Source organism: Heterocephalus glaber, unplaced genomic scaffold (assembly GCF_053883595.1).
Source record: "Heterocephalus glaber isolate CG9 unplaced genomic scaffold, H.glaber_assembly_v1.0 deba00001497, whole genome shotgun sequence".
Taxonomy (NCBI): Eukaryota; Metazoa; Chordata; class Mammalia; order Rodentia; family Bathyergidae; genus Heterocephalus; species Heterocephalus glaber.
In genome coordinates, this window is record NW_028258320.1 from 50,084,930 (window position 1) to 50,110,902 (window position 25,973).

The 25,973-nt window shown below is 38.1% G+C and overlaps 1 protein-coding gene across 1 annotated transcript in view; it reads right to left on the reverse strand.

Moving 5' to 3' along the window:
• Positions 1-1,121: 1,121 nt before the first annotated feature.
• The window catches only part of Erlin1 (ER lipid raft associated 1), a 41,079-nt gene continuing 16,227 nt past the window's right edge, over positions 1,122-25,973 (reverse strand). Inside the window, exons 8-12 of the mRNA XM_004838659.4 lie at positions 20,893-20,951; positions 18,612-18,703; positions 11,678-11,767; positions 5,122-5,201; positions 1,122-3,340 (exon numbers count right to left, since the gene is read on the reverse strand). Of these exons, the coding sequence (XP_004838716.1) occupies positions 3,119-3,340; positions 5,122-5,201; positions 11,678-11,767; positions 18,612-18,703; positions 20,893-20,951 (543 nt within the window). The 3' untranslated portion in view covers positions 1,122-3,118. The remainder of the gene's footprint in view (positions 3,341-5,121; positions 5,202-11,677; positions 11,768-18,611; positions 18,704-20,892; positions 20,952-25,973) is intronic.

Consider the following 25,973-nt stretch of genomic DNA (forward strand, 5'->3'; position numbering starts at 1 on the left):
AGCAGTTAGCACTCACACCCAGGGTAGGCTTTCCCATTATCCACATCCAGAACTGTACCAAACCAATCTTTGGACTAATTTAGTAATTACATACCCTTGATCCAAGCATGACAACTCCTAGATCCAGGCACCTCTGAAAAGCCCCACCTATGACTGCATGAAGCTTTGGGGGTACATCCAGACACAAGCTGCACACGTTTAGGCCTAATAGGCATGATGCTCTATCCTCCTATCACACCTCTGCTGCTGGCTCTGTCCCACAATCAGAATATCCCTTGTTAAATTCGAAGAGTCAGGGAAGTGTAGAAAACCTGTTTTTGGGTTTTTTTTAGTTTGGCTATAGTTTTAATAAAACTAAAACCCACTACAACTGATGAAAAAAATCAAACATTTGAGGATCAAATATCTACCAACTTAGCTAGCATTCTGCCCAAATAAATTCTTTCCATTGCACTGAATATTAGAATTATATGTTAAGGCATTTTTAATTAATGTTCCAGAATTGCACAGTTATACTGGTCAATGTTCCTATTTCCCTATTCTTGCCTTTATTCTACCCTTTTCTTTCCATGGATCAAAATATTAAATCATAGTATTGGTGGCTCTTGTAGACAGATTTGAGCTGGCATACAACACTGTGCTCACTAGGTTTTATGAGGATAAACATTAAAATGTTATGTAAAATGTACCATGTTTTACTCTACACACTGATCTAAGATGGTTTAATGTCTTGACAAAAGGTGAGAGGACCTAAGTACATTTTACATTTTGTGCATTTAGACCACCAAATGCATAGATGATGTTCTAACATGAAATTCTGGGTCTTCAGTACCTCATAGTGCTGGATACTCTGAAGTATGACAGAAACTTGTAACACAGACTAACCACAAATTACCAGATGTTTCTTGCCATTTGTGACCTTGCAATAAAGAAAACCTGTTTTTGAAAGCCTTATTCCAGGTAGGCAATATCCTGGAAAATGTATGAGCCTTTACAGTTAAATTCAACTGGCAAATAAACTGGCTATCTAGTTGAAATGGGTAAGACAACTTTAGGAGTATGTCAAGAAGCCAGAAAATAATGAAGATACAGGGAAAAAAAAAACACACATACACAGTCACTGATAGTAAAATAATTTTATTTATTTTAAAAAAGGTAAGCATTTCACATATAAATTTAGACTTCAAGATTACAGTATATATTTGTCAAAAGGAACATCCCTGAAGGACGGCAAGACTTAGAGCTCACTGAGTGGGCACAGAGAAGCTCACTCCATAGACAGTTTAAATGGAAGTGTTATCTTTAAAAATTCACAATGACATTTCCCTGTTCCTCAACCCTTGTGAGTGGTAAGAAAACTCACAGCCAACACTTTGGGGCAATAGCTCTTCACTTATGGGAATAGGAAACATCTCTAGAAATAAAAGCACAAGTCAAGGATCCAGATTTCCCACAACAATCATTTATCTGCAGCAACAATACAAGAGTTTATTTTTATAATTCAGAAGTTCTTTTAAGGAGGGCTAAAGGACACAAAATTCATTAAAAAAATTTATAGAAGTAAATGAGCAAAAATGAAATTTTCTCCATATTACATACAAATGCCTAAGGCCCAGGGAAAAGACCCTTTCAAATCTGGGCTTTCCTTTCCCAAATAAAGTGTTTGGCACAACCTATCAGCTGTCAAGAGCCTGACATCTTTGTTTTCTAGAAGTGGTCCCATGACTTTTTGTCTGGCTTCAAACAGAGTGTACACAGTGATATCCACAAGCTGCACACATTCAGGCCTAATATGCAGCAAATGTTCCAGGAAAGTTAATCTGAAGAAAAAAAAGATTCAGATAAAGTAGATCTCCTATAGCCACAGGTTAATTCTGTCACGTTCTTACAGAAAATTAAATTCACTGGTTGTCCAGGAAGGCAATGGAATGTGATCTCCTACTGAAGATGAAAGTTGGAAAAACATTTTCATTTTACCATCTCATGGCCAAGAGAGAAGGAAACAAAGATAACCAAGGATGCTTTCTAGGTTACTACTGTTCACATTTGTTGAACAATTATTAAAAAGATCAATGTGGTGAGTGTACTAGAAACCACTGGCAGCCCTAGGAGTTGGCCTTCAGATAGAAGTGCTGGGGCAAATGAATGTGCCCCAAATCCAGTTTTAAAAATAGAAACTTCCTGCAATTATGATACAACACTATGAAGTGAGTGGTTAGGAACTGTATACTGCTATATCTGGTTACAGCCCTGTCCAACTCTTAGGCAGCCAGAGTTGAGAGGTGACATATAAGGAGTTGCTCAAAAACCAGATACAGTACCTTAGTCACATATGGCCTGGGGCAGCAACACTGACAATCATTACCCAACTGAAGGAATGCAGGGCTTCAGAGCAAAGATTTTCTCTCAAAACTTCAAACCAAGCCCTCTTTACCTCTGATTCTACTAATGCAATAAACTAGTGATTAGGAATTTCTATGAGGAATCTCTGGTGGGGTGGCAAAGCGCATGTCCCTGTAGGCCACCAACCTGACTACAGAAAAACAATGGTGCAATTCATATCAAGTAAATGGTTGCTCAAGTGGAAGATCATTTCCTGGGGAACCTCAGTGACCTGGATGTCAATCACATGAATGAACATTGAGACTGGACCCCAAAGAGAGTCTGGGTCCCAAGTGCCATCAGTCTTCTTTAACTTACCATGTCTGGCAGTCTTCTGTCATCCTACCTCTTGAATGGCTGAACACACCATGTCCCCCAGGACCAATGTAAACATTATTCAATAGATCTCACTTAGAAAAACTCAGCTTGTTACATATTTAGTGTTTAACATTCCAGTGCAGGCAGTATCTTAGCATAAACTTTCTCTCATTTATGAGTACCAGTTTAAAAAAGAATACATACAAGATACTTGATAAAACTGTGGCTGAAAAGACCATTTGAATGCCAGACAGCTGTCTCTATCTTGCAATCAACTGATAAACAAGGACTATCACAAGACAGCCAGAATAGACAGAGTGCAAATTCTCTGTAAATCTGAACAGTCCATATAATCATTGTTCCCACTTAGCCCCTTGGGCCACATCTTGATATGGGAGAATATTTCCAATCTCTTGCATCAACCTGTGCTCTTCTTGTTTTGGATGGGGTTCTCTCCAGAGGGTTCAAGAGCCTCCTCAGGGAGCAGGGAGCTTTCTCTTCCAGTCTTAACATCTGAATATTTCAAAGCACAAGAGGAGTCCATGAACATGCTAGGGATATTGCTTCCAAAGTAGATCTTACTGTTAGAAGCAATGGCCTGGTACTTTTTGAGCTCCAGATATTCCGGGGTCAATTTGTGCTGTTGTGGGAGCAAACAAGAGCAAAGGCGTCAGGATATTTTGGTGCAATATTCATCTCCTTTTTTCTACACTGATCTTCTGAGTATCATGACTCAACTCTGAATGGTTGCCAATTATCCTCTCTCTCTTTGGAATATGGTTATGGCATTAAACATATGACTTAGAATTCCTTTCATAAGCTCCTGTCTTAATGTAGGAGAATCCACTGGGATTCTCCAATGGGAGGGCTTGGGGGAACAAATAACTAGTGATAGTTAATACTAGTACAGTGATTTAGGGCCTATAAAGTACTTCATATTCACTTTCTTGTTTCATCCAGCTGAATTCAAGTTGAAAATGACCTGGAATTTCTGCTGATTTTCTTGAAAGAGGTACATAGGACAATGGATGAGACTTCAGAACTTTAAGGAAAGGCCTAGGCTTATAGCGAACTGCCTGTGATTCTGCCTTTGTTCACCAAATTCTAGAACTGGAAAATCTCAAGAAGTCGCCTGATTTGGCATCTTGTTTTTAAAAGAAAGCTGGCCACTTAAATTGCTTGTAATAGATAAACCAGATGTGTGTTGACCACAGATCTCCTTCCCTGTCACGGTGTTTTGTTTTGATTAAATCATGGTGCCAGGATATAGCCAACCAAAATCTTTCTGGGTTTGATTAAAATTCAATTCCCTTGTTCTCCAGAATATATATTTCCAAAGCCCCTCAGAACCTTCTTTAGTAATCTTCTCCTCCCACCTTGAGTCCCAGACTGTCTTCTTATAAAAGGCCTTCTTGTCCTTCATAGTTCCATAGCACCTACTCTTTGCACTCTGACATCTTTCATTCCTTGGATCTTTACCCTGTCCAGTTGATTCACATTCTCTATCAAAATGCTTCAATCAAATGTGGTCAGAGTGTACAACTAAATTAACCCTTAAATCCTTAATATAGGTTGGTATCTGACATAAAACCACTGCCCTTCTCCAAGTTTTACCTATAATTAATAACTTTATAAATATTGGACATATCCTTCCCTTCTCTGAATCCTATAAAGGTTCTGGCTGCCTCTACATTAAATAATTCCTGCTTATTAGGCCTTACTCTCTGGTTAACTTACCCCAGTCCTTCTACAAAAATTATTTACCCATGTATCATTCAACTTCTTTCTCAAGTTATCACATGTGAAATACCTCATGACTGCAACAGTTTTTAAAATGCAAAAAAACTGTCGGCATCTGAAAATGTGCATGTACGTGGTTGTTAAAACTACTAGTGAGCACATTTAGCAGGCCAGGGCCAGGGCCAGGGCCAGGGATGTAAAATATCTCCCAATGCATAAAAGTCTTCAACAGTGAAAGAGTATCTCCTTCCAAAATGCCAAGAATAGCTCTGTAAGAAATACTGCTCTAAACAAGCTTAGCTACTACCACAAAAAGCTACCTTATATGGAAAGCAATTCCAAATGAACTTCAACTTCACTCTTTGCTGTCACTCTGCCGGAGATCTTCAACACTATAGAGTATTGGGTCCCTGTATTACCAAATGAATGGATTTATGACAATTGATCAGCGTTTATATTTGCCTTTGTCCTAGCTCCCCACTTATAAGGAACTATACAAAATTCCCTATTCAATGAGTGTGCAATAAGTCTCACTAAGCAACTGGCTGATTCTAGAAGATGATGGGTTGGTCACTACCCTTTTTTGACACTGAAAAATACCACCTCTACCATATAAGAGCCCCTGAAAAAGGAAAGTAAACCCAAGCCATTGCTAGGAAAGTGGCACAGAGAACCACTTACCTTGTTTGAGGTGGCATATTTGTGTGCAGCATAATATTCAGCATCTGCTTTTGCTTTCTCTCGTGCTAGAAAGGCAGCATCTAGCAAGTAAAACAGAGTAATAATGTTTAAAACAAAGGTAAGTTGCTAATCCATTCCTTCAGCTGGCTAAGAGTCTCTTTTTCTGTTAATATTTCAAATGCTTACCTTACTTTAGGTTTATATTTGCAGCTTTCAAATCCCAGTCCCTAGACAGCTCTTTTTGAAGGGAAAATACTCTTTTCTCTGCTGAGTAACAGCTCATGTGAGCCCACTCATTTCTACCAAAGTGCTTCCTTCTTCTTCTACCTCCCATCACCTAATGTTCACACCCATCCAGGCTTCAAGTAAAATAAATAAGCCCAGACATGAAACCTCTCTTCTACTTATCTCATTGTCCCCACATTCACCAAATTTGACCCATAATCAGTTAACCCAGAAAGATAGAAAGTAGCTGTGTATGAGCAAAAAAATGTCAAGACTGGGCTTAGAACATCAACATGTCACTGAGAGAGAAGCCCAGCCCTCCATATGAAATTGGGCAACAATGGTTAACTGTCTTATTAGGCAACTGTGGGTTAACTAGGTAACTATGCTCTTTGTAGAATGTACGTGAGTAGCCATGACAACTTCTGTAATGTGTCACCAAAGAAATGTAACAGACTCAGAAAGTCCTGCCAGAACTCTTTGGTCTCCCCTTCTCTGCTGCTTTGCTTTGTGTAAATCCTACTTGCTGTATTCCCAGGGAAACTCCAATGGAATTAAGCCTCGTATGTAAAAAGAGGTATATAAGAAAGTGCAAACTTCTATTTGGGGCTCTTGAGACTGACAGGAGTCACTTGCTGAGCCGCTGGCAACAGTAAAACACCCTTTTTGCTCCTATCTTTGTGTTAAAGAGCTATCTGTTCTGAGGTCCTCACTGTTTTCTGCTTCATCTGGTGAGCTGGCTGTGAAGCACGGGGGCAAGGCAGTCACTCGTGGCTCATTACCTCCCCCACGGGTAGAGCAGGGGAGCTTGGCTGGCTGGACGATGAGCTCCTACTGAGCGCACACCTGTTGTGTTGGAGTCTCCCCATAGGACTGGCCAAGACACCCCAGCTGGCTGAGGGCTCACATGGAGAGGACCAAATGGCATTTGACAGATGTCTGAATCACAGTAGCATTGTGAGCCCTATTCTGAAGAAGAGACCCAAGGAGGAGTCTCCAAAAAAGAGGTTTGATAACCTTTTGTGTTCCCTGACCAGCTGCGGGACTGCAGTGAAACGGGACAGCAGGCTGCCAGAGGCAGGTTTGGCCACTGCTATTGGTGGAAGGGAGTATTTGTTTGGTTGAATCTGTGAGTGCTTGTATGTAAATGAGACAGACATTGCATTCCTGACACTGGTGGGGGTGCACAGGGCTGGCCAAAGTGAGTATAGAGTCCCAAACCACGGGTCCAGGGCCACCTTATATGGCTTAGGGGAACACTATAGTGACAGCCAGGATCACTGGACTGTCAATGCTAAGAGGGGCCTGAAATATTTCTGAGAGGAGACTGGCCAGTGATGGATGAAGTGATCGGTGTCTTGTTCCTGTCCATTTCTGTGGGAGGAAAAACTATGGGAGGGAACCATAGTAAAAATACTCTAGTGATCATGACTGAAAAAAAAACCCAACACATTAAAAAGGGATTTACTGGAGATTATGGTCAGAAACTTACTCGAGGGAAACTCAAAATGCTTTATGAGATAAAATGGTCTTCCTTTCAGGTTGGATGGCCCCCACAAGCCTCAGTTAACAAAAAAACCTTAGTCAAAAAAATGTGACAGGTTATCAGGTTACAACAGAAAGCCCCAAACACCCAGATCAATTTCCTTATGTGGACTTAATATTACAGCTAGTCCTTTGTCCACCCCCTTGGCTGAGGCAACCCCTTTCCCGAGTTCTGGCTGCCACAAGGGTCCATCCAAACAGGCAAAGACCTGTCAAAACTCCATCCATTTTTTAGGGCGCTCTAGATGATTCGGCCTTACATGTATTAAGCCTCCCACTACTGGACTAACCTCCCCATTTCAGGCAACAGATTCTAGCTCCACCTCTAGGACCCTCAGCACTTCCAGAGTCAGGCTCTTCAGTTCTGGGACAGCCCCTTATCGGCTGCAGCCTCAGAGGCCGGCCCCTCCCCACCTCCATTTTGACTCTACCATGTATTCAGTCTGACCTGATTTGGCTCCAAATACCCCATGCCTACTATGTCCCCCACTTCTTCCACAAGGCCTCATTGGACTGAAACTCTCCAGACCTAATTGACAGGGGAACAAACCATGCCATTGTGATATTCCCCACTGGGCCTCTCAGTGGTAAGACAACTGACATCAAGGGGGCCACAGGACAAACTAAGGCATAAGCCTTTTGCTAGCCTCAGATTTGCAAAATAGGGGGCCACAAGGTGGTTCTTGTACATCCCTGACTGTCCAACTCGCCTGTTAGGGAGGGATTTGTTGACCAAGTTAAGGGCCAAAATTATTTTATGGACAGGAAAATGTGCTTTGAACTGCCACCTCCTTCTTCTCCTGTCCCCGGGGAAAAACAAGAGGCTCCAAAACTGGCCAATTCAGATGACCCTCAAGGGGGATTTGGACTCAATCCAAAATTGGCCCTGGATGTGAACAAAAGACAATTTCAAGAGTTCTTGAGAACATCAGGCTTTTATAAGATATGGATTCCCAACTGCACCATCCTAGCCCTCTATAAAGCCACAAAGAGGGGAGAAAAAGATCCCCTGACCTGGGAAAAAGAACAACAGTTTGTTTTCAAGACCCTGAAGGAAGAGATCCAGGACGTACCAGCTTTGGGCCTCCCTGATCTGAGTAAGCCTTTCACTCTGTACGTGACTGAGTGAAAAAAGGTTGTAATGGGGGTGTTAGTCCAGACCCTTGGTTCCTGGAAAAGACTGATGGCCTATTTGTCCAAACAACTAGACATAGTTACACAAGGGTAACCTCCTTGCCTCAGGGCTTTGGCCACAATGGCTCTTTGGACCAAAGAGGCTGACAAATTGGCTCTAGGCCAAGACCTAAGAGTGCAAGACCCACACGTTGTAGTCACCCTTATGAATGTTAAAGAATACCACTGACTCACCAATCTGTGTTGGACCCAATACCAAAGTTTGCTATGTGAAAACCTTGGAATCAGGGTAGAAGCCTCTAACAATCTAAACTCAGCTACCCTCCCTCCCCAGCTAGAAGGGCCCATACACAATTGTGAGGAGGCCATAGAACAAATTTACTTCAGTCAGCCAGATCTGCGAGACCAACCTCTCCAACGGCCTGAATTGAAGTTCTCTGTGGACGGAGTAGCCACATAGATGAGACTGGGAAACAGAGGACTGGCTACGCAGTTGTGACTCTAGAAAAAGCTGTGAAGTCCCGACCACTACCCACCTAGGAAAAAAAAAAAATTAGAGGCTCCGCTCAGCCGCTACTTTTACATCCCACGATTGATGGCCCTGACCAAACAAACTGTCCAGCAGTTGTGTGACTTGTGCTCAACACAATCCAAAAGACAACACCAGGTGTCCGAGCAAGGGTCCAGAGGGTAGGGGCAGTGCCTTTTGAAGATATCCAGGTCAACTTCACAGAACTGACCAAGTACGTAGGATTTGGTTACCTTTTAATTATGGTCTGTACTTAACTCCAACTGGGTAGAGGCTTTCCCTAGTTGGACAGAAAAAGCCCAAGAAGTGACACAGAAATTGCTACAAAAAAATCATCCCCCACTATGGGTGTCCACTGAACATAGGATCAGACAAGGGTGCTGCTTTTATGACGACAGTGGTCCAAGGGGTGGCAGAGGCATTGGGGATTAACTGGAATTTACATTTAGCCTATAGGCCCCAGAGCTCAGGGAAAATAGGGGATGAACAGAACCCTAAAAGTGGGGTTAAGAAAACTTTGCCAAGAGGCTTGGCTCACCTCAGTCCAGGCCTTACTCATTGTGCTTCTCCACACATGTTGCACTCCCCACAAGAAAACAGGCTATTTACCCCATAAGCTGTTTGCCAGGCCACTCCCTGTCTTGAGATAACTAGCACACCCCATAGGGACATTAGGAAAAGCTACTTTAAAAAGACAACTGATTGAGCTAGAAAAGGTCTCCTAAAAGACAGCTTCTTGAGCCTGAAAAAGGGCCCTGTTAGCATTTCTAGTCCACTGTACCCCTTCTCTCCAAGACTGGTGACAAGACAGCCTTAACCCCAAATAAAAAGGTTTACTAACAGTCATTTTGACCACCCCATGACAGTCTGAGTAAAAGGAGTCCCCACGTGGATCCATGTGGGGATCCACGTAGTTGGGTAAAAAAGGATGCAACACCAAGATCATCTTGACTCAGAGGGGAACCATGCCAAAGTCAGCGGAAGACATCAACCCTACTCTAGTCACTCCGGGGACTGACTAGTCTCCACACAGCACCGAAGCCTGAGGATGCCGCTAAGGATAGGACTACATACCTTTGTTCCTACCTGTGATGAACTGTTATCCCTTGCTTTTAGCTGTTTTAGGATTTCTTCCCTGCTTTTTGCTATAGCCCTTTGCTGAGACTGCCCCAGCTGACTAAAACTGGGGCGAGAGTTGTCTGTTAACCATCACCTTCCTTTTGTGGGTAAGTTGTGTTACCGGTATTGGTTGTTTTTATTAGGGGGTCTCATCTCCTCCACTCCAGAAGCGACACTTGAGGAAGTAATTCCCACAGGGGCAACCAAAACTGTGACACCTGCCTGCATGTCACCTGGACAGGAACTTCTGTTATGAGAGTTTTATTTTTTCACACTTACTATGATTGTAAAGGAGAGATCACAGAAATCTGCGTCACTAACTTGACTACATAAAAGCCTAAGGATGGTACCCACCCAGTTGCTTTAACCCAAAAACAGGAACCACTTGGGAGTTTGAAATCCTGACTGTGTCTCGAACCAGAACAAATTAGGACTCTTTTGGTTTTTGGTTTTTTTGGGTTTTTTTTGGTACTGGGGATCGAACTCTGGTCCTCGCAGCAGGCGGTGAAACCACTGAGCTAAATCCCCGGCCCCGGACTCTTGTTAAACAAAACCACAAAATTAAGGCCCGGGGAACTAATGATTTTATTTTTTGATGCTTGTACAATTATCAATTCTGCCTTTAAAGCTAATCAAATGTTCCCCCCTAAGTATGGGGTGATCCAGTTTCCCTACACATCATGCAGGGGCATAAACTGGGGGAAAAAAATAATAATAATGACAAGTGTACGTGTGTCTGGAAAAATAACCCATGGGATTGATATAGAGATCCACCAACCAATAGTTGCCCCTATAAAATAGGTCTTGTATAAAACAGGCCACCTGACAGAGGGGATCTCCTTTAGAGAAACAAAGATCCCTGGACCTCTTGTGGGCTTGGGACATGTAATCCAGTTATTATCAACATCATAGACCCCCAGGACCCAAAATGGGAGGACAAAACCTTGGACTACAGATAAATGAGAGGTTATGACCTGGGGGGCACTAATCTGTATCAAGAGACTTCCATGACAATAACTACTATAGATCAAAAACAGTCTCTAGGGTCTTATGAGTTAAAAGATAATCAATCCATAAAAGATTAAATAATCATATAAATTAATAAAATGATATAAATAATAAAAGTTGATATAAAAAATGAAGCTCTTCAATCAGAGCCTCAAAGGGGTAAATGAAAAAGGAGCCCACCCCTCCACATGGACTTGGGCAACAATGGGTTAACTGTCTTATTAGGCAACTATGGGTTAACTAGGTAACTATGCTCTTTGTAGAATGTACCTGAGTAGCCATGACAACTTCTGTAATCTGTCACCAAAGAAGTGTAACAGACTCAGAAAGTCCTGCCAGAACTCTTTGCTCTCCCACTCTCCGCTGCTCTGCTTTGTGTAAATCCTACTTGCTATATTCCCAGGGAAACTCCAATGGAATTAAGCCTCATATATGTAAAAAGAGGTATATAAGTGCAAATTTCTATTTGGGGCTCTTGAGACTGACAGGAGTCACTTGCTGAGCCGCTGGCAACAGTAAAAGCTGCTTTTTGCTTATGTTAAGAGTTAACTGTTCTGGGGTCCTCACTGTTTCTTGCTTCATCACTATGGGACTCAAGGAGTTTTGAGATTCTCCTTGAAAACTGGGGCTTTTTTGCCCCCAGCTAATTGGTTATGATTGACAGGTAAAAAAGAAACTGCTGGGTACTGGGGTTTATTCTTTTGTACGTTCAGTACAAATGATTATGAATAATTCTCATATTTTATCTGAGAATAAAATAATAGCTAATAAGCCCCAATTTAAGGAAAAAAAATGAAAAGATGAGCTAACAGGGTCAAAAACCAAAGCAGGAATTAGAGATGTAATAGCTTTAAAAGAAATATTGTCCAGAATTTCAGGCTAGCTACTTCCTCCAGACCAGAACACTTGATTACTCCCCACCCAAGAAAATCAAGAGCTGGTCTCCAAAACAGACAGACATTCAGGATAGTCAGACCCTCACTCTCCAAAATGTACCTTCAATTTCAGAAATGTGCTTTTCAGTTTCTTTCTCCATCACCTTCTGCTGAAACCGAATTTTGGCCACTTGTGCAATCTTCTCTGCTTCTATAATTATAAAACAAAAGATACACTCAAAAACATTTTTCTAGTTCCTGAGGCACTCTGAACCAGTAGCACACGGTTTAACACTTAATTACATAAAGACTTATGGATAATTATTTCCGTAAGTTCCAAACAACTGAAAGAAATAAAGGAATTTATTTCCTATTTCACTGTTTTATTTTGACAGTGTAAGTTTTGTGAGAAAAGTACAATAGACTAATAGTTGCAGTCTGTCATGTGACTATACAAGCCAATGAGGGGAAAACAATACTTTATGAAAGTACTACAGAACAAAAACAGCAACATAAATGTATAGTAACAGAAGACAATTACATAATGTGCCAGGAGAAAGAAGGAATAAATGAGGTAAGTTAAACAAAGGAAAACCTAGAAGGAATTTTATTAGGAAATAATGGACGTGACCTAGGAGGGCACGCCAGAAAACATAAATAAAAGGAGGTATGAATGACCAAGTCACAATGAAGAGGAGATAACGGAGCCAGATGACAACAGCAAATAAGATAAGAAAGAGGGCTAGAAGACCTCTATCTTGAGTGACAGACTAGGAGGTTAAGTTTTAATGTACTCAGGGTCTACTTCAAATTACCACCATGACATGAGGAAAAGACTATCAGAGGAGGAATACTGTGACTGCTATAGAAGGTTAAATGAAAAGCAGGGTAATTCATCAAGAAGGTGAAAACAGGTGATGGGAGTGAACACATTAGGTATTAAAGATAACCTTGAGATGATTAAAAGTTATATGGAAGAATGTGCACCAGAGGAGAAATTGAGCTGCTTCAGTACATTTCTAGCTGAGCCAAAGGACTCAGGACCAGGGAAGAAAAAATTCTAATTATACTGTAAAATCAATCAGTGCTATTCTTAAAAAAACAGTCTCAATTCTCCTGTTTAGCCAAGGAGGATGAATATAACTGCCCTCTGTATTCACAGTTTTCTCATCTGTAAAATCAACCAACTGCACCTAGAAATATTCAGAAAACTGTTCGTACTAAATAAGTACAGAATTTTCTTATTATTCCCTAAATGATATAGTATAACAATAATTTACATAGCATTTACATTGTAATAGGTATTATAGGTCATATGGAAGTCATAAAGTCATATGCTATTTTATGCAGGAGACTTGAACATCTACAGATTTTAGCATGGGCCCTGACAGGGTGTATGTGTGTTTCAGTAGTCCTGAAACTAATATCCACAGATACCAAGAGAAGACTATATTTTATCTCTGGCCCCAGAGGGAAGTACACAATGGAGAGAAAATTTTTAAATAGTTCTGCTTTTGTCATGTGGGAATAAACCAATGAATGCTTTGATCAAACTTCTAGTTCTACAAAAATGGTAGGCTAATGAGAAAACCCTTCAGCTAACACTTTAAAATGCTAGATAAAATATAACAAATATGATTTTTAATGCATGGCTGGGTTCATAAGAGAAATCCTCAAGTGACGTAAGCAAAGGAAGAACCGAGAGCCTAGATCTGGCTGCCCTGGGGATGGTATTACACAAGAAAGGAAATTGGACTTAGATAATAGTACAGGCAGGGGCAGGAAATCAAGCCTTGCAATGTTAGAACTAAGACTCCTACATAAAACCAAGACTTCTGCAGGTTGCAGCTGAAGTGAAAGTGAGACTGAAGAACTCTATCCAACAGTTCAGTAAGTTTTTCTCTCCTTAGATATAATGCATTACTGGTGAAACGGGAGAATACTACAAAAAAAGTCTTCAAAGCAAAAGAGAAGAGAGACTGATTACTTAAAAGTAACAATGAGACTGCTAGCAACTTGTAAACAGGTACAAGAGGCCAAACAAAAATAGAATAACATTACCAGAGTGATGTTTGGTGTTGAATTACCATTCAAGAATGAAATAAAAGCATTTTTAGACCAAGGAAGACTGAAGAAGTTTTCCATTCCTTAGTTCTGACTGAAAGAAAGGAAGCAAACAAACGAACCAACCTAGCAGGGGTAAAAAAGGAATTGCCAGGGGTAATGCAGAGGAAAAAAAATTACTCAACTCTCATAAATCAAAGTATACATATTTACTGTAAGAATCAATGATGACGACAATAATCAATGGGAGGATACAAGCAACATGAAACTAACATAAAAGCAATGATACTATGTAAGATTGGAGAATAGTGGTAAGAGTTTAAGCATTCCAAAGTATTGCTCAAGAAAACAGACATAATGATTAACTTTAGACTTTGTCAAATCAGGTACACTTGTTAACATACCACAGTTGATGACTAGTTACACATTACAGATATGATATAGAATGTAAAACTTCCAGTCAAGTAAAAGGCAGGAAAGAATAAAAACTCAATCACTTAATACTGATCCAAAATGAAGGAGGAAAAAGCAGAGGAAAACTAGTATGGTACATAGCACATAACTGAATGATACAAACAAATCCAAATATAGCAGCAACCACAATAAATATAAAAAGACTAAAACTCACCAGTTAAAAGACAGATTCTCACATTGGATAAGATAACAAAATCCAGCTATATACTGTTTACAAGAGACACACCTAAAACATAATGACATAGAAAAGTTCAAAGTAAAAGGATGGGAAGATACACCAAGGAAAAAACCCAAGAGAAATCTGGCATAGCTTTATTATCATCAGAAAAAACAGAGCTTAGGCCAAAAAAATATGTTTAGGGATAAAGAGTATTATTATAAAATAGAAGCAATTCTCCAGGAAGATGTAACAATTCTGAACCTGACTGCTCGTACTGATACATGTCCAAAATTCAGAAAGAAAAAAAGTACAACTCAACAAATAAACAGGCATAGTGGGAAATCTTAACACACACTTTTCTGAGTAACTGATAGCTCAAAAAGACAAAATTAGAAGAATAGAGAAGATTGAACACAATTCACAAGCCTGACCTAATGGATCTATATATACATAGGAACATGCATCCAATAAATAGAGGATATATATTCAGTCTTTTAAGCATACACAGAACATTTACAAAAGGACCATGTGTAGGTAAGGCTCAAAGCAAATTCCAGTAAACACTTAAGAATAAATACAATATATCTTATTTTCTGACATTTGATTTTGGACATTAACAATAGAAGCCAGGCCATCAAAACCCATCAAACTAGAAACTGAAAAATATACTTTTCATAATTCATGAGTCAAAGATAAAAAATTATAATGGAGAGTGAAAGGAGGGGAAGGGGAAAGGAAAAGAGGTAAAAGAAAAACTATGAGAAAAGAAAAAAAAATGGAAATGAAATCTATGTAAACAGGGAAGGGTGGATGGGGTGAAGGGCGCACAGGTAAGCAGTAAGAATAAATAAAAAGTGTGAAAACATAATGAAAGAAATAGAATTGTCTTTATATGAGGACATTATGATTGCACACATGGAAAATCCAAGACTATTAGAACAATAGCATTTTCAGCAAGACTACTAAATAAAAAATCAACAGTTTATGTATACAAAAGCAACAATCAATTAGAAAATGTGGGGAACAAAAAAGAAAATGTGCCTTTAAATACAGCCTATTTATAACAACAAAAACTTTAAAGGATACTAGGACTAAATCTCTAACAAATCTGCAACAATTTTAAGAAACTTATGACTTTTTTAGGGCCAGGGATTTAGTTCAGTTGTTCCACCACCTGCCTTGCAAGTGCAAGGACCTGAGTTTGATCCCTGGTACCAAAAAACCAAACAAAACAAAAACAAGCAAACAACTTAGGACTTTTTTGAAAGACATTTCTTATAAATGAAAAAATGTAACTAGACTCAGAATCAAATATTGCAATTCTCTACAAACTGATGTACACATACATGAAATTTAAATAAAAATCCCAACACAGTATTTTATAGAACTTGAGCTGGTTCTTAAATTTATATGGATGAATAAAGGACTTAAAATAATGCACTACAATTTTACGAGTAGTTAACAGGAGAAACAGCTAAGACAATACTCACTCTCCCAGATAGTAAGACAACATAAAAGGTACAGTAATTAAAACAAGGTAATACCAGGAAAGTTTAAATAAAAAACTGAAATAAAGCAGAGGTCCTAACAACAGACAAATTAAATGTTATCTTGTTATATGACATACAAAGCATTAGAAATAAGTAGAGGAAATAATGAACCATCCAATAGTCTAAGACAATTGGTTTGCCATTTGGAAAAAAATAAAACTGAATTGGTACATCACATTATACACTAAAATAAATTCTACATATTGGATAAAAGCCCTACATACAAAATCTGGGAAGTTAAAACTTTTAGAATAAAATTTTTATTGGGGTAGGGAAATAATTTGTAAGATAGGAAAGGCACAAATCATGAAGGAAAAGACTGATGAATTTGACCACTTAAAAAATACATAAGTTGAACATCCAAGAGTTCAAAATTGAGAGAAGATACTTCTAATGCATAAATTTGGGAACAGTTTTGAGCTCAAGAGATTAAAAAGAACTCCTATAAACCAGTTCAAAACATCATTCAAGGGCTGGGGATTTAGCTCAGTGGTGCTGCCTCCTGCCTTGCCAAGTACAAGGTCCCCAGTTCAATCCCTGGTACCCCCCCCAAAACAAAAAAAACAATCAAAAATGAAAACAAAGCTTTTGTAAATAAGGAGGGGAAGGGGGTTTAAAGAGAGGGGTGGGGAATGGGGGAAAAAAAAAAAGAATCAAGATACATCACATACAGGTTCAAATTCCCTAGGATGAATGTGATCATTATGGATATCTAAAATGTACCAATAAACTTAATTAATTTTAAAAAAATCAATCAAATAACAGGCTAAGGATATTAAAAGGCAGTTCATATAGAAAAAAAGGAAACCTGAATAACCAATAAACAAGATTCAAGTTTAGTATTAATCAGGGGAATTCAAATTAAAATTATGTGATTCCATGTCCACCACTGAACTGGTATAGTTTAAGTCTGATGACTCCAAGGGTTCAGGAGGATGTGCACAAAGGTAACTCAAACGTCTTATCGAGTCACCTTAGAGAGCAATTTGGCAGTGTGTTAAAATTGATGATACACATACTCTAAGACCCAGCAATTATATTTCAAAGTATGTCTTCCAGAGCAGTGCTTTCTCAAACTACCTATGGGAAAGCACTTTTTTTCCCTTGAATTTCAATCTGTTAGGAACAAATAAACTATACTAAAGATGAATTACTAGAAAAGAAATGAAAAATATAAAAAGATAAGCTCCAACTTTTTGGTTATCAGATTCAACGTATAAAAATTAGTGTTGAGTTAGGAGTGGTGGTATATGCCTTGTAATCTCAGCACGTGGAAGCTGAGGCAGGACAATCATGAGTTCAACGTCAACCTACACAGCATGTTCAAGGCCAGTGTGGACTGCATGGTGAGACCCTGTCTCAATCCCCATCTTCCAAAGGTGTTAAAATGCTGTAAGAACTTCCATGTTCACTGTTTTTTTTGAGGCAGGGTCTCTCCCCACTTTGTAGTTCAGGCTGGCCCTGAACTCGCTATGTAGCCTAGGCTGGCCTTGAACTCAGTGATCCTCCTGCCTCAGCCTCCTGAGTGCTGGGATTACAGGCATGCGCCACCACGCCCAGCAACATTCACTGTTAATACCCATACTCATCTAACTCTCAATGTGGCTCAAGAAAAGAAAAAAAAACAAACCAAACACCAAACTAGTCATAGGGCACCATACCACATCACATGCTGAATAATTCTGCTCTAGGAAAACTCTTGCACTTGGATGCAAGGAGAAATGAAAATACTGCAGCAGTGTTTGTAGTAAGGACAAACTAGAAACTACTTAACTCTTCACCAGTAATTCATCAGAATAAACTAAGAGTAGTCCATTGAATGAAAGTGTACAGCTGTTGAATATGAACTAGAGGTACATGCATCAATATAAAAAAAACTCAATGGTCAGTAAAAGGGCGGGGGGTTGCCAGGTATAAAATGAAAGGTAGTTTGATATCATTTTTGTAGTTTTAAATAGGTAAAATAGTTCTCTATAAACTGTTGTTGTATACTTACAGTAAAAGTATAAAAGTATGGACAAAAAGGATACCTATCAACTTGAGAAGAAAGGTCAAGAAGTAAGACCAGGAAAAGGTACAAAGGAGGATTCAAACGGAAATGTATCTTTTTTTTTTTTTTTTTGCTTAAATTCTTTTATTGGTACATTTTAGGTATACAATATGTTCACATTTATCACTGGGTGCTTGTACCTGTACATGACGTATCTTGGTTCTTATTTTTTCCCCATTACCTGTGTGCCCTATGTAAATAGGGAAGGGTGGAGGGGATGAATGGCGCACAGAAATGTATCTTAAATTAAATGTATCTCAAATTCAATTTAGGACTGAAAATAGCAGTGTAATATATACAGTATCCCAGAGTGTTGATTCAAAATAAGCAGTCCCACCATACTTTCACAGATGACAAAATCTATCCAGATAAAACTAGGTGCTTGTCAATTGCAAGAACACATACTTGAATCTTGAGCTTTGCCCCACCTCTAAATTTTCATATTCTAAATCTGTATAAAGGAAAATCTTATTCCAAGGGACTAAAGTTTCTCATTAACCCTATTCATTCTCCCTGCTTTTGACAAAGACATGTTGAAAAGCCAAGGCATTTCATTAAGTACTGGCTTCATCATCTACTTTTAAAGGCTTTAGAATATCTGAATGTACAATGAAGTTTCCAGAATTCTCTACAACATATGATGCAATCTCATTTGAGTTCTGTCAATATCTAACATGAATGAGACTGACAAAGAACAGGAGAAATTCACAGCATACATATTTAGAGAGACACTCATTTCAGAAATAAGTCCAAGTACCTATAACAGCCTTTTTCCTCTCTGTCTCAGCTTCTTTCTCCACAACCTTTTGTTTCTGTGCAGCTATAAGAAGTTTAGTCTTCTCAGCCTCCCTGTGAAACAAAACATTATAAAAATTAGAAGTGCCCCAGACTCCTTTCAGGATGAAGCCAGGGCCTTGTGTATGTTAGGCGAGTCCTCTACTACTGAACTACAGCCCCAACCATAGAAATGATTTTCTTCTGTGCAGTCATAGCCAGCAATTTTGACCTTACAGTGGGCCAGAGAACTTTTTTTAAAGTGAGAACATTTGGATTAATTAGGGTAGGTACAGGAAGTATTACTTTACTTATAATGAATGAGGCTGAAAGAATAAACGATTTGTCCAAAGTCACCTAGAGATTAAAAATTTAGTACATCAGAACTTTAGCCTGATTTTTTTCCTTCTAATTATATCATGTAAAGGCCTGCAATCTGGCAGGAAGTACATAAAGGCTTCCCTTGCTGTTAGGCCTCCTGCTAGCCCATGTAGCCTCACAACTAATCAGAAAAAGGCACCAGTCTCTGGGTAGATGCAGTCCCTTAGGCAAGCAGAATGGAGTTGGATTTCAACTCCTGCCCTCCTCAGGCTGATACCCAGGTGTAGTGGCTCTATTTGCTGTACAAAAAACATAACTAGGTGGTAGTTATTAGAAGTATTGGGGGTGCATGAAAGAAAACTTTTTCTAAGAATTTGAGCTTCAAATAGTGGAAATGCTGGCCATCTACAAGTGCCTACCACTGCGTGACCACATGGCAGAAATGGTATTAAAAATGATTACTAGTTAGGTAAAAAGCTAGAGCGGATAATTTCCAAGTAGCTTTTAATTTTGGAATTCCAAAAGTCTATGAAATTAAGACAGATCAAGAATTATCTCAGAAGTAATTCTACCAGTTTCCCCCAGACATTTCCTTTCATATCTCTTCCTCCTGCCAACACTGATAAAGACATGAAATGATATTTTGAATACTATGTATGTGTCATTTGAGGGCAGAAAACACAGTATCCATGGCCAGGAGTATAGCTAACTGGTAGAGTGGATGCTTAGCATGCATGAGGCTCTGGGTTCAATCCCTGACATTAAAAATAGGAAGGAAAGAAGGGAGGGAGGAAGGCCTGCCACATTCATCTTTCCATCAACAGAAGCAATCATATTTAAAGCTCAAGACATGCTGAGCTTTTCTATAATGATTCCAGACCCATGATTTACCCAGCTTAGTCCTCTATGCTTTATAGTCCTAAAAAAGGAGTTTTTCTTCTACAACGAAAAAGAGAAAATAAAGCTCTGTGTGATAGAATATACAGACTTGGGAACAAAAAAGACTCAAGTAGATCACCCCATAAAGCAGTGTTACTACTCCTTGGACTCTCTGTTATTTATACATCTACTGTATCCTTGGCTTTTGCAAAGTTATTCTTTTCCAATATTTCATAACCCCCAATCTTCTTTTTAGTACCCAGCATATGAGAATAATGCCATTTCAGGTGCTTGCAGTAAGTACTTCCCTAAAAGGGGACCTCTAAAACATAAATTAATTTCATATTGAGCAAGTAACTTCTCATTCTCAGCCAGGCCTGGACACATGAAAGAAAAAGACTACAGAAGTCAATTCAAGTCACACATTTCTAGAAGCAAATTATAAAGATCCAGGACTAATATACTTGAATAAACCAAACTTTTACCAACTGTCTATTCTTACCATTACAATAACTAACAAAATATGGACATTCTCTTCAATCTTAATAGCTAGGACTCTTTCCCTCCTCTATTGAGTACAAGGTACTATTTACGTACAGATTATAGCTCCTAATGCAGTGGTGGCATATCTACGGCATGCATGTTACAATGGGCTGTCTGTATCATTGAAAGCTCTAAAAGGTTCGCCATCACTGTCCTAAGGGGTCCAGCAAGAGTCCTATAGCAAACTGCTCTTTAGCCATTGAAAGTGCTCCTGTAATGATCATATATAAAGAGAAAACCAGTAAGAGTATAGTGGGACTGCCGAGGATTTAGCTCAGTGGTTTTGCTGCCTGCTGAACAAGTGCAAGGGCCCGAGTTTGATCCCCGGTACCAAAAAAATAAATAAAAAAAAAAAAGAGTATGGTGAGACTAAAGAATGAAGATATTATCACTAAAACAGAAGTACAGATGATATTTCATCAACCGCAGAGTATTTTATCTCACATGTTTCCTCTACACTGGTATATTAATATACAGACAACTCTAAACAGAAATATTAGGGTTCGATGTATGTTACTCACATTAACTCAAAATTTCTTCTTATGGCTTCTGGGATTTTAGGTTTTGTAACACGTACGGCCTAAATAAAAAAAGTAATAGACCTTAAATATATGGAAAAATAAGTCTTCAAACTAAATCTTCTACAAAAAGAGTTCCCCAAATCATACTAATGAAACAACAAATACAATACAACTGTATGTAAGAATCACACTAGGAAATCTACTTTTCATGCTATCACACCAAGAATCAAAGGTAAGCTATGTGTTTCCTTAAAAAATGTCTGACCATGGGAGAACTACTGTACTTTTAAGGAAATAAATTCCCTTAGGGAAAAGTTCCCCTAAAACAAAAAACCCAGGTCAGCATATACAATTTAATACAGTAACTAGTAAGCAAATTAATTTATCACTTCCTAAAACTGCACTCGCTCAGTACAAGCTACAAATAGTCAAATGTCTGAAAGATATTAAATAACAATTCAGAGCTTGAATTCTTTCCTCCTGGAATCTCACTTATAACAGTCCACATGTCACTGTGGACATTCTTTACTAGATATTTTGTTTCTTTAGTCAGTGTACTTTAACTAATAGTTAAGGTTATCTACTTGGAAAGTGCTATTTTTTGAAGGTTGACTTTCCTACCCCAAAGATTTCATCTCTCAAAAGCTTCTCATTTTACTAATTAAACGTGCTGCATTCCCCACCTACACTGCGAACACATACACAGAAACACTTTGCTGCTCTGATGATTTAATTTTCCAATAAAAACTGGCTAAATTTAAGTAACATAGCCTTTAAGCACAAGGACCTTAAAAGAAGGCATTAAAAACTTTTAAGCAATGTGGCATTTCCTATATGAAAGATAACGGTCAAATCTGCAGGTCATTTTTGAGGCGACAGTCAACTAATGGTAGGGATTACAGTGGAATAGGATATGAAGCTGGGGGCTATACAAAGACCTCATCAGAGGCTAAAAAAGCATGTGAGGCCATAAGTACAATTCAGTGGAGATATCTAGAAGACAAAAATTCTGAGCCAGGATTTTTGAAATGACAAATTTAACTATGTGATCAACAGACATACAGATGATTTCCAATACAGAGTGCTATGCTATGTCTCAGAAGGAAGCACTGTCACACTGCATTTAATTCAGAGACTGGCTATGTTTTAGTCTTATAAAAAGCATCATAAAATAGGACTAACTTTGAAGATTCTTATTTTGCTTTATGAGGTGGAAGAACATACCACATGATTGTTAATCTTGAGAAACCTGACATATATATTTCACATATCAAACGTGAAAGTATAAACACCTGCTATCACAGACACTATGAGCAAGGTGCATCATAAGAGATTTAAGAAAAAGAAAACCTACCCAAAAGCAATGGCCAAAATAGCGCAAACACACACAGTGAGTGGAAAAGGGGGTGCTGATAAAATGAAAATACCTGTTGAAACTGACCCCTGAGTTATAAGCATATATTTAGTTACTCCATTAAATAATATTGGAAAAAATATCAAGGATGACTATTTTCACCATGCTAATTTGTCAGAGTAGTTTTCAAAAAGAAAAAGGTAGGTACAAATGTAGGCAAAGGAAAATTTAAAATACTGAGTGCTACAGAAAATGCTCATTTAATAAACGAATATTTTCAGGTACCTTCTCTATGCTAACTACTGTTCTAGGCATTGTGGATACAATAGTGAAAAAAGCAGGATTGCACTCATGGAATTAAAAATTTTAAAAAGAGATAATATAGGGGCCGGGGATTTAGCTCAGTGGTTTCACCGCCTGCTGCACAAGCACAAGGACCTGAGTTCAATCCCTGGTACCAAAAAAAAAAAGAGATAATATAAAAAAGCAAGTAAATGAAAAAGAGAATTCCAAATAATTATGAATGCTATGTGAAGAATTAAAACAGGATTACTTGGGAACTGGAAAATTACTAGGCTGTAGAGGAGAAAAATCAAGACTGTTTTTCTTTTTTCTTGGTACCAGGGATCAAACTCAGGACCTTGAGCTTGTGAGGCAGGTGCAGCACTGATGAGCTAAATCACCAGCCCAAGATTTATTTTGGCATAACTATGTAACTCAGAAATCTAACAAAATTAACCCAAAAAGTTACTAGTGATAGTAAATTCAACAAAGTTGCAGATAAAAGAATTGGATTCTTTAATTTTATTATTATTTTGCAATACTAGGGATTGAACCCAGGGATGCTCTACCACTGAGCTGAGCCCTAGCCCTTTTTATCATTTATTTTTTAAAATTTTGATACAGAAGGTTGCTAAATTGCCCAGGCTGGCTTTGAACTTGGGATTCTCCTTCCGTAGCTTCCAGAGTAGCTGAGATTATTAGCCACCACATCCAGCTCTGAAATGTTTTTATTTTCTTAAAAGAGAGACTGCTACTATTAGTATTAGTATTAGAATAGTATTCAAACTCTTTACAACCATGATTATTAATTTAAATTGGATATGAATTTCTTGCCCAACTCAGAAATTCTGAAAGAAACAAAAAGAAAATGGTCAAGCTTCAAACTATATTCTTATTTTATTATTTAAATACCCGATACAGCCTGAATATCAATAATGAAAATTCATCTGGTAGAAATATCAAAGGCCATTATTTTTGACCAAATGATGTATTTTACTAGATTTAAAAACAGAATAAAAAGTTAAATTATCACAACTACATAGTAATCTGTTAAAAATAGGAAGACTGAAATAATAGACTCGAAGTTCTAAAGCTGTATTCAACTAACAGAAAGTATTTTAAATGAAACAAAAGCAACCAAAACAACAGAGACCTTGTCTACTACATTAAGAATGCATTACAATTATTTGCACATGATATGATACTCTACATAGAAGATCCAAAGAACTCTGCAAAAAAACTCTTGGAATGAATAACCAACTTCAGCAACATAGTAGGATACAAATTCAACACACAAAAATCTTTAGCATTTGTGTACACCAATAATAAACTTGACTAGAAGGAAATTATGAAAATACCATTTACAGTAACTTCAAGAAAAATGAAATACCCAGGAATTAATCTAACCAAGAAAGTGAAAGACCTCTACAGAGAAAATTACAATACTCTGAGAAAGATTGAAGAGGACATCAGAAAATGGAAGGATGTCCCCTGTTCCTGGACAGGCAGAACTAATATTGTCAAAACGGCCACACTCCCAAAACTGTTCTTCAGATTTGATGCAGTGCCAATCAAAATACCATACTTTACAGAACTATAGAAAATAGTCCTAAAATTCATATGGAACTAGAAGAGACTCAGAATAGCAAAAGCAATTTTGGGCAACAAGAGAAAAGCAAGAGGCCTTGTAATTCCTGACTTCAAGCTATATTACAAATCAATAGTGATAAAAACATGGTACTGGAACAAAAACAAATATGTGGATTGATGGAACAGAATAAAGGATAAAAAAAATCCCCACACAAGTCAACTATTTGATCTTTTGACAAAGAGGCCAAAAGCATATGTTGGAGGAAAGAATTTGACAAGTGGTGCTGGAAAAACTGGTTATCTGTTTGCAGAAGACTGAAACTGGACTCTTATCTCTCACCATATACTAAATTAAAATCAAAATGAAGCAAAGATTTAAACATTAAAACAGCAACATTAAACTTACTGGAAGATAAAATAGGTAAAACAGATGGAAAACATAGGTGCAGGAAAGGATTTTCTAAAAAGAACCTCAATTGCACAGGAATGATAGCAAGAATCAGCAAACTGGATTATATCAGATTTAAAAGCTTCTGTACAGCAAAAAATTAATTACTAGAGTAAAGAGACAATCTACAGAATGGAAAAAAATTTTGCCAGCCACTCCTCAGAGGACTAATATTTAGAATATATAAAAAACTCAAAAAAATTAAACCGCCTAAAATTAAAGACCCAGTCAATAAATGGGCAAGAGAAATGAACAGATACTTCACAGAGGAAGAAATACAGTCAACAAATATATGAAAAAGTTTTCAACATCTCTGGCCATTAGAGAAATGCAAATTAAAACAATGTTAAGAATTCATCTTACTCCAGAAGAATGGCAATCATTAAGAAATCAAACAATAACAAATCCTGGCATGGCTATGGTAAAAAAGGAACCCTTCTTCATTGTTGGTGGGGATGTAAACTAGTACATCCATTGTGGAAATCAGTATGGAAATTTCTTAAGAACTGAAATTAGAAATTCCATACAATCCAGCTATCCCCCTTTTAAGACATCACACTACAACAATACATGCATACTGATGTTTGTAGTAGCACAATTCATAATACTTAAATCCTGCAAACAGCCAGTATGCCCATCAACAGATAATTGGATAAAAGAAAATGTGGTATCTATATGTAATGGAACATTCTCCAGTTATAGAGAATGACAAATTTGAGAGATCTGTAGGAAAATGGATGCACCTGGAATATAATGCTGTGTGAAATAAATCAGACATACAAGCTTAAATATTATATGGTATCTCTCATTTGAACAAGGGCAAAACACAAAGACAATAATAAAAAATAGAAAGATACAAGGGGATGGATCTCTTGCAATAGGGAAAGGGTCCCAAGGGAACAAGGACAAGGGGTGAGGAGAAGGAGAAATAAGTAGAGTGTCATGTACAGGAACCTAATGACCTCAATGAATGTAAACGTTATATGCCATAACATGAGCTAAGATTAATAATAACAAGAATGAAAACTGTGATAGGGGAATTAAGAGTAGGGGGGGGAGAGGAAAAGGGAAGGAGATTAATAAAAGAAACAAGCTGCAGAATGTACATGTACCCACTCCCCAAGATGATTCTAAACTGCATGTAAACATGTACAGTACTAATAAAAATTTTAAAAAAGAGAATACATTACAATGCTACATGCTTTCATTCAATAACTTTTTATTTTTTAAAAAAGTTCAAAAGTTTTGTTTTTGGTGCTGTGCCGAAAGTGAAGTAGGCAAGGATAAAAGTGAAAGAAGGACAAGAAGATAGGCAGCTACTGGTCTAGGCAATAATTAATACAGAATATCATATTAATCTCCAAAAGGATTAAGAAAGAGCTTGCTTCTGCCAACAATTTAGGCATA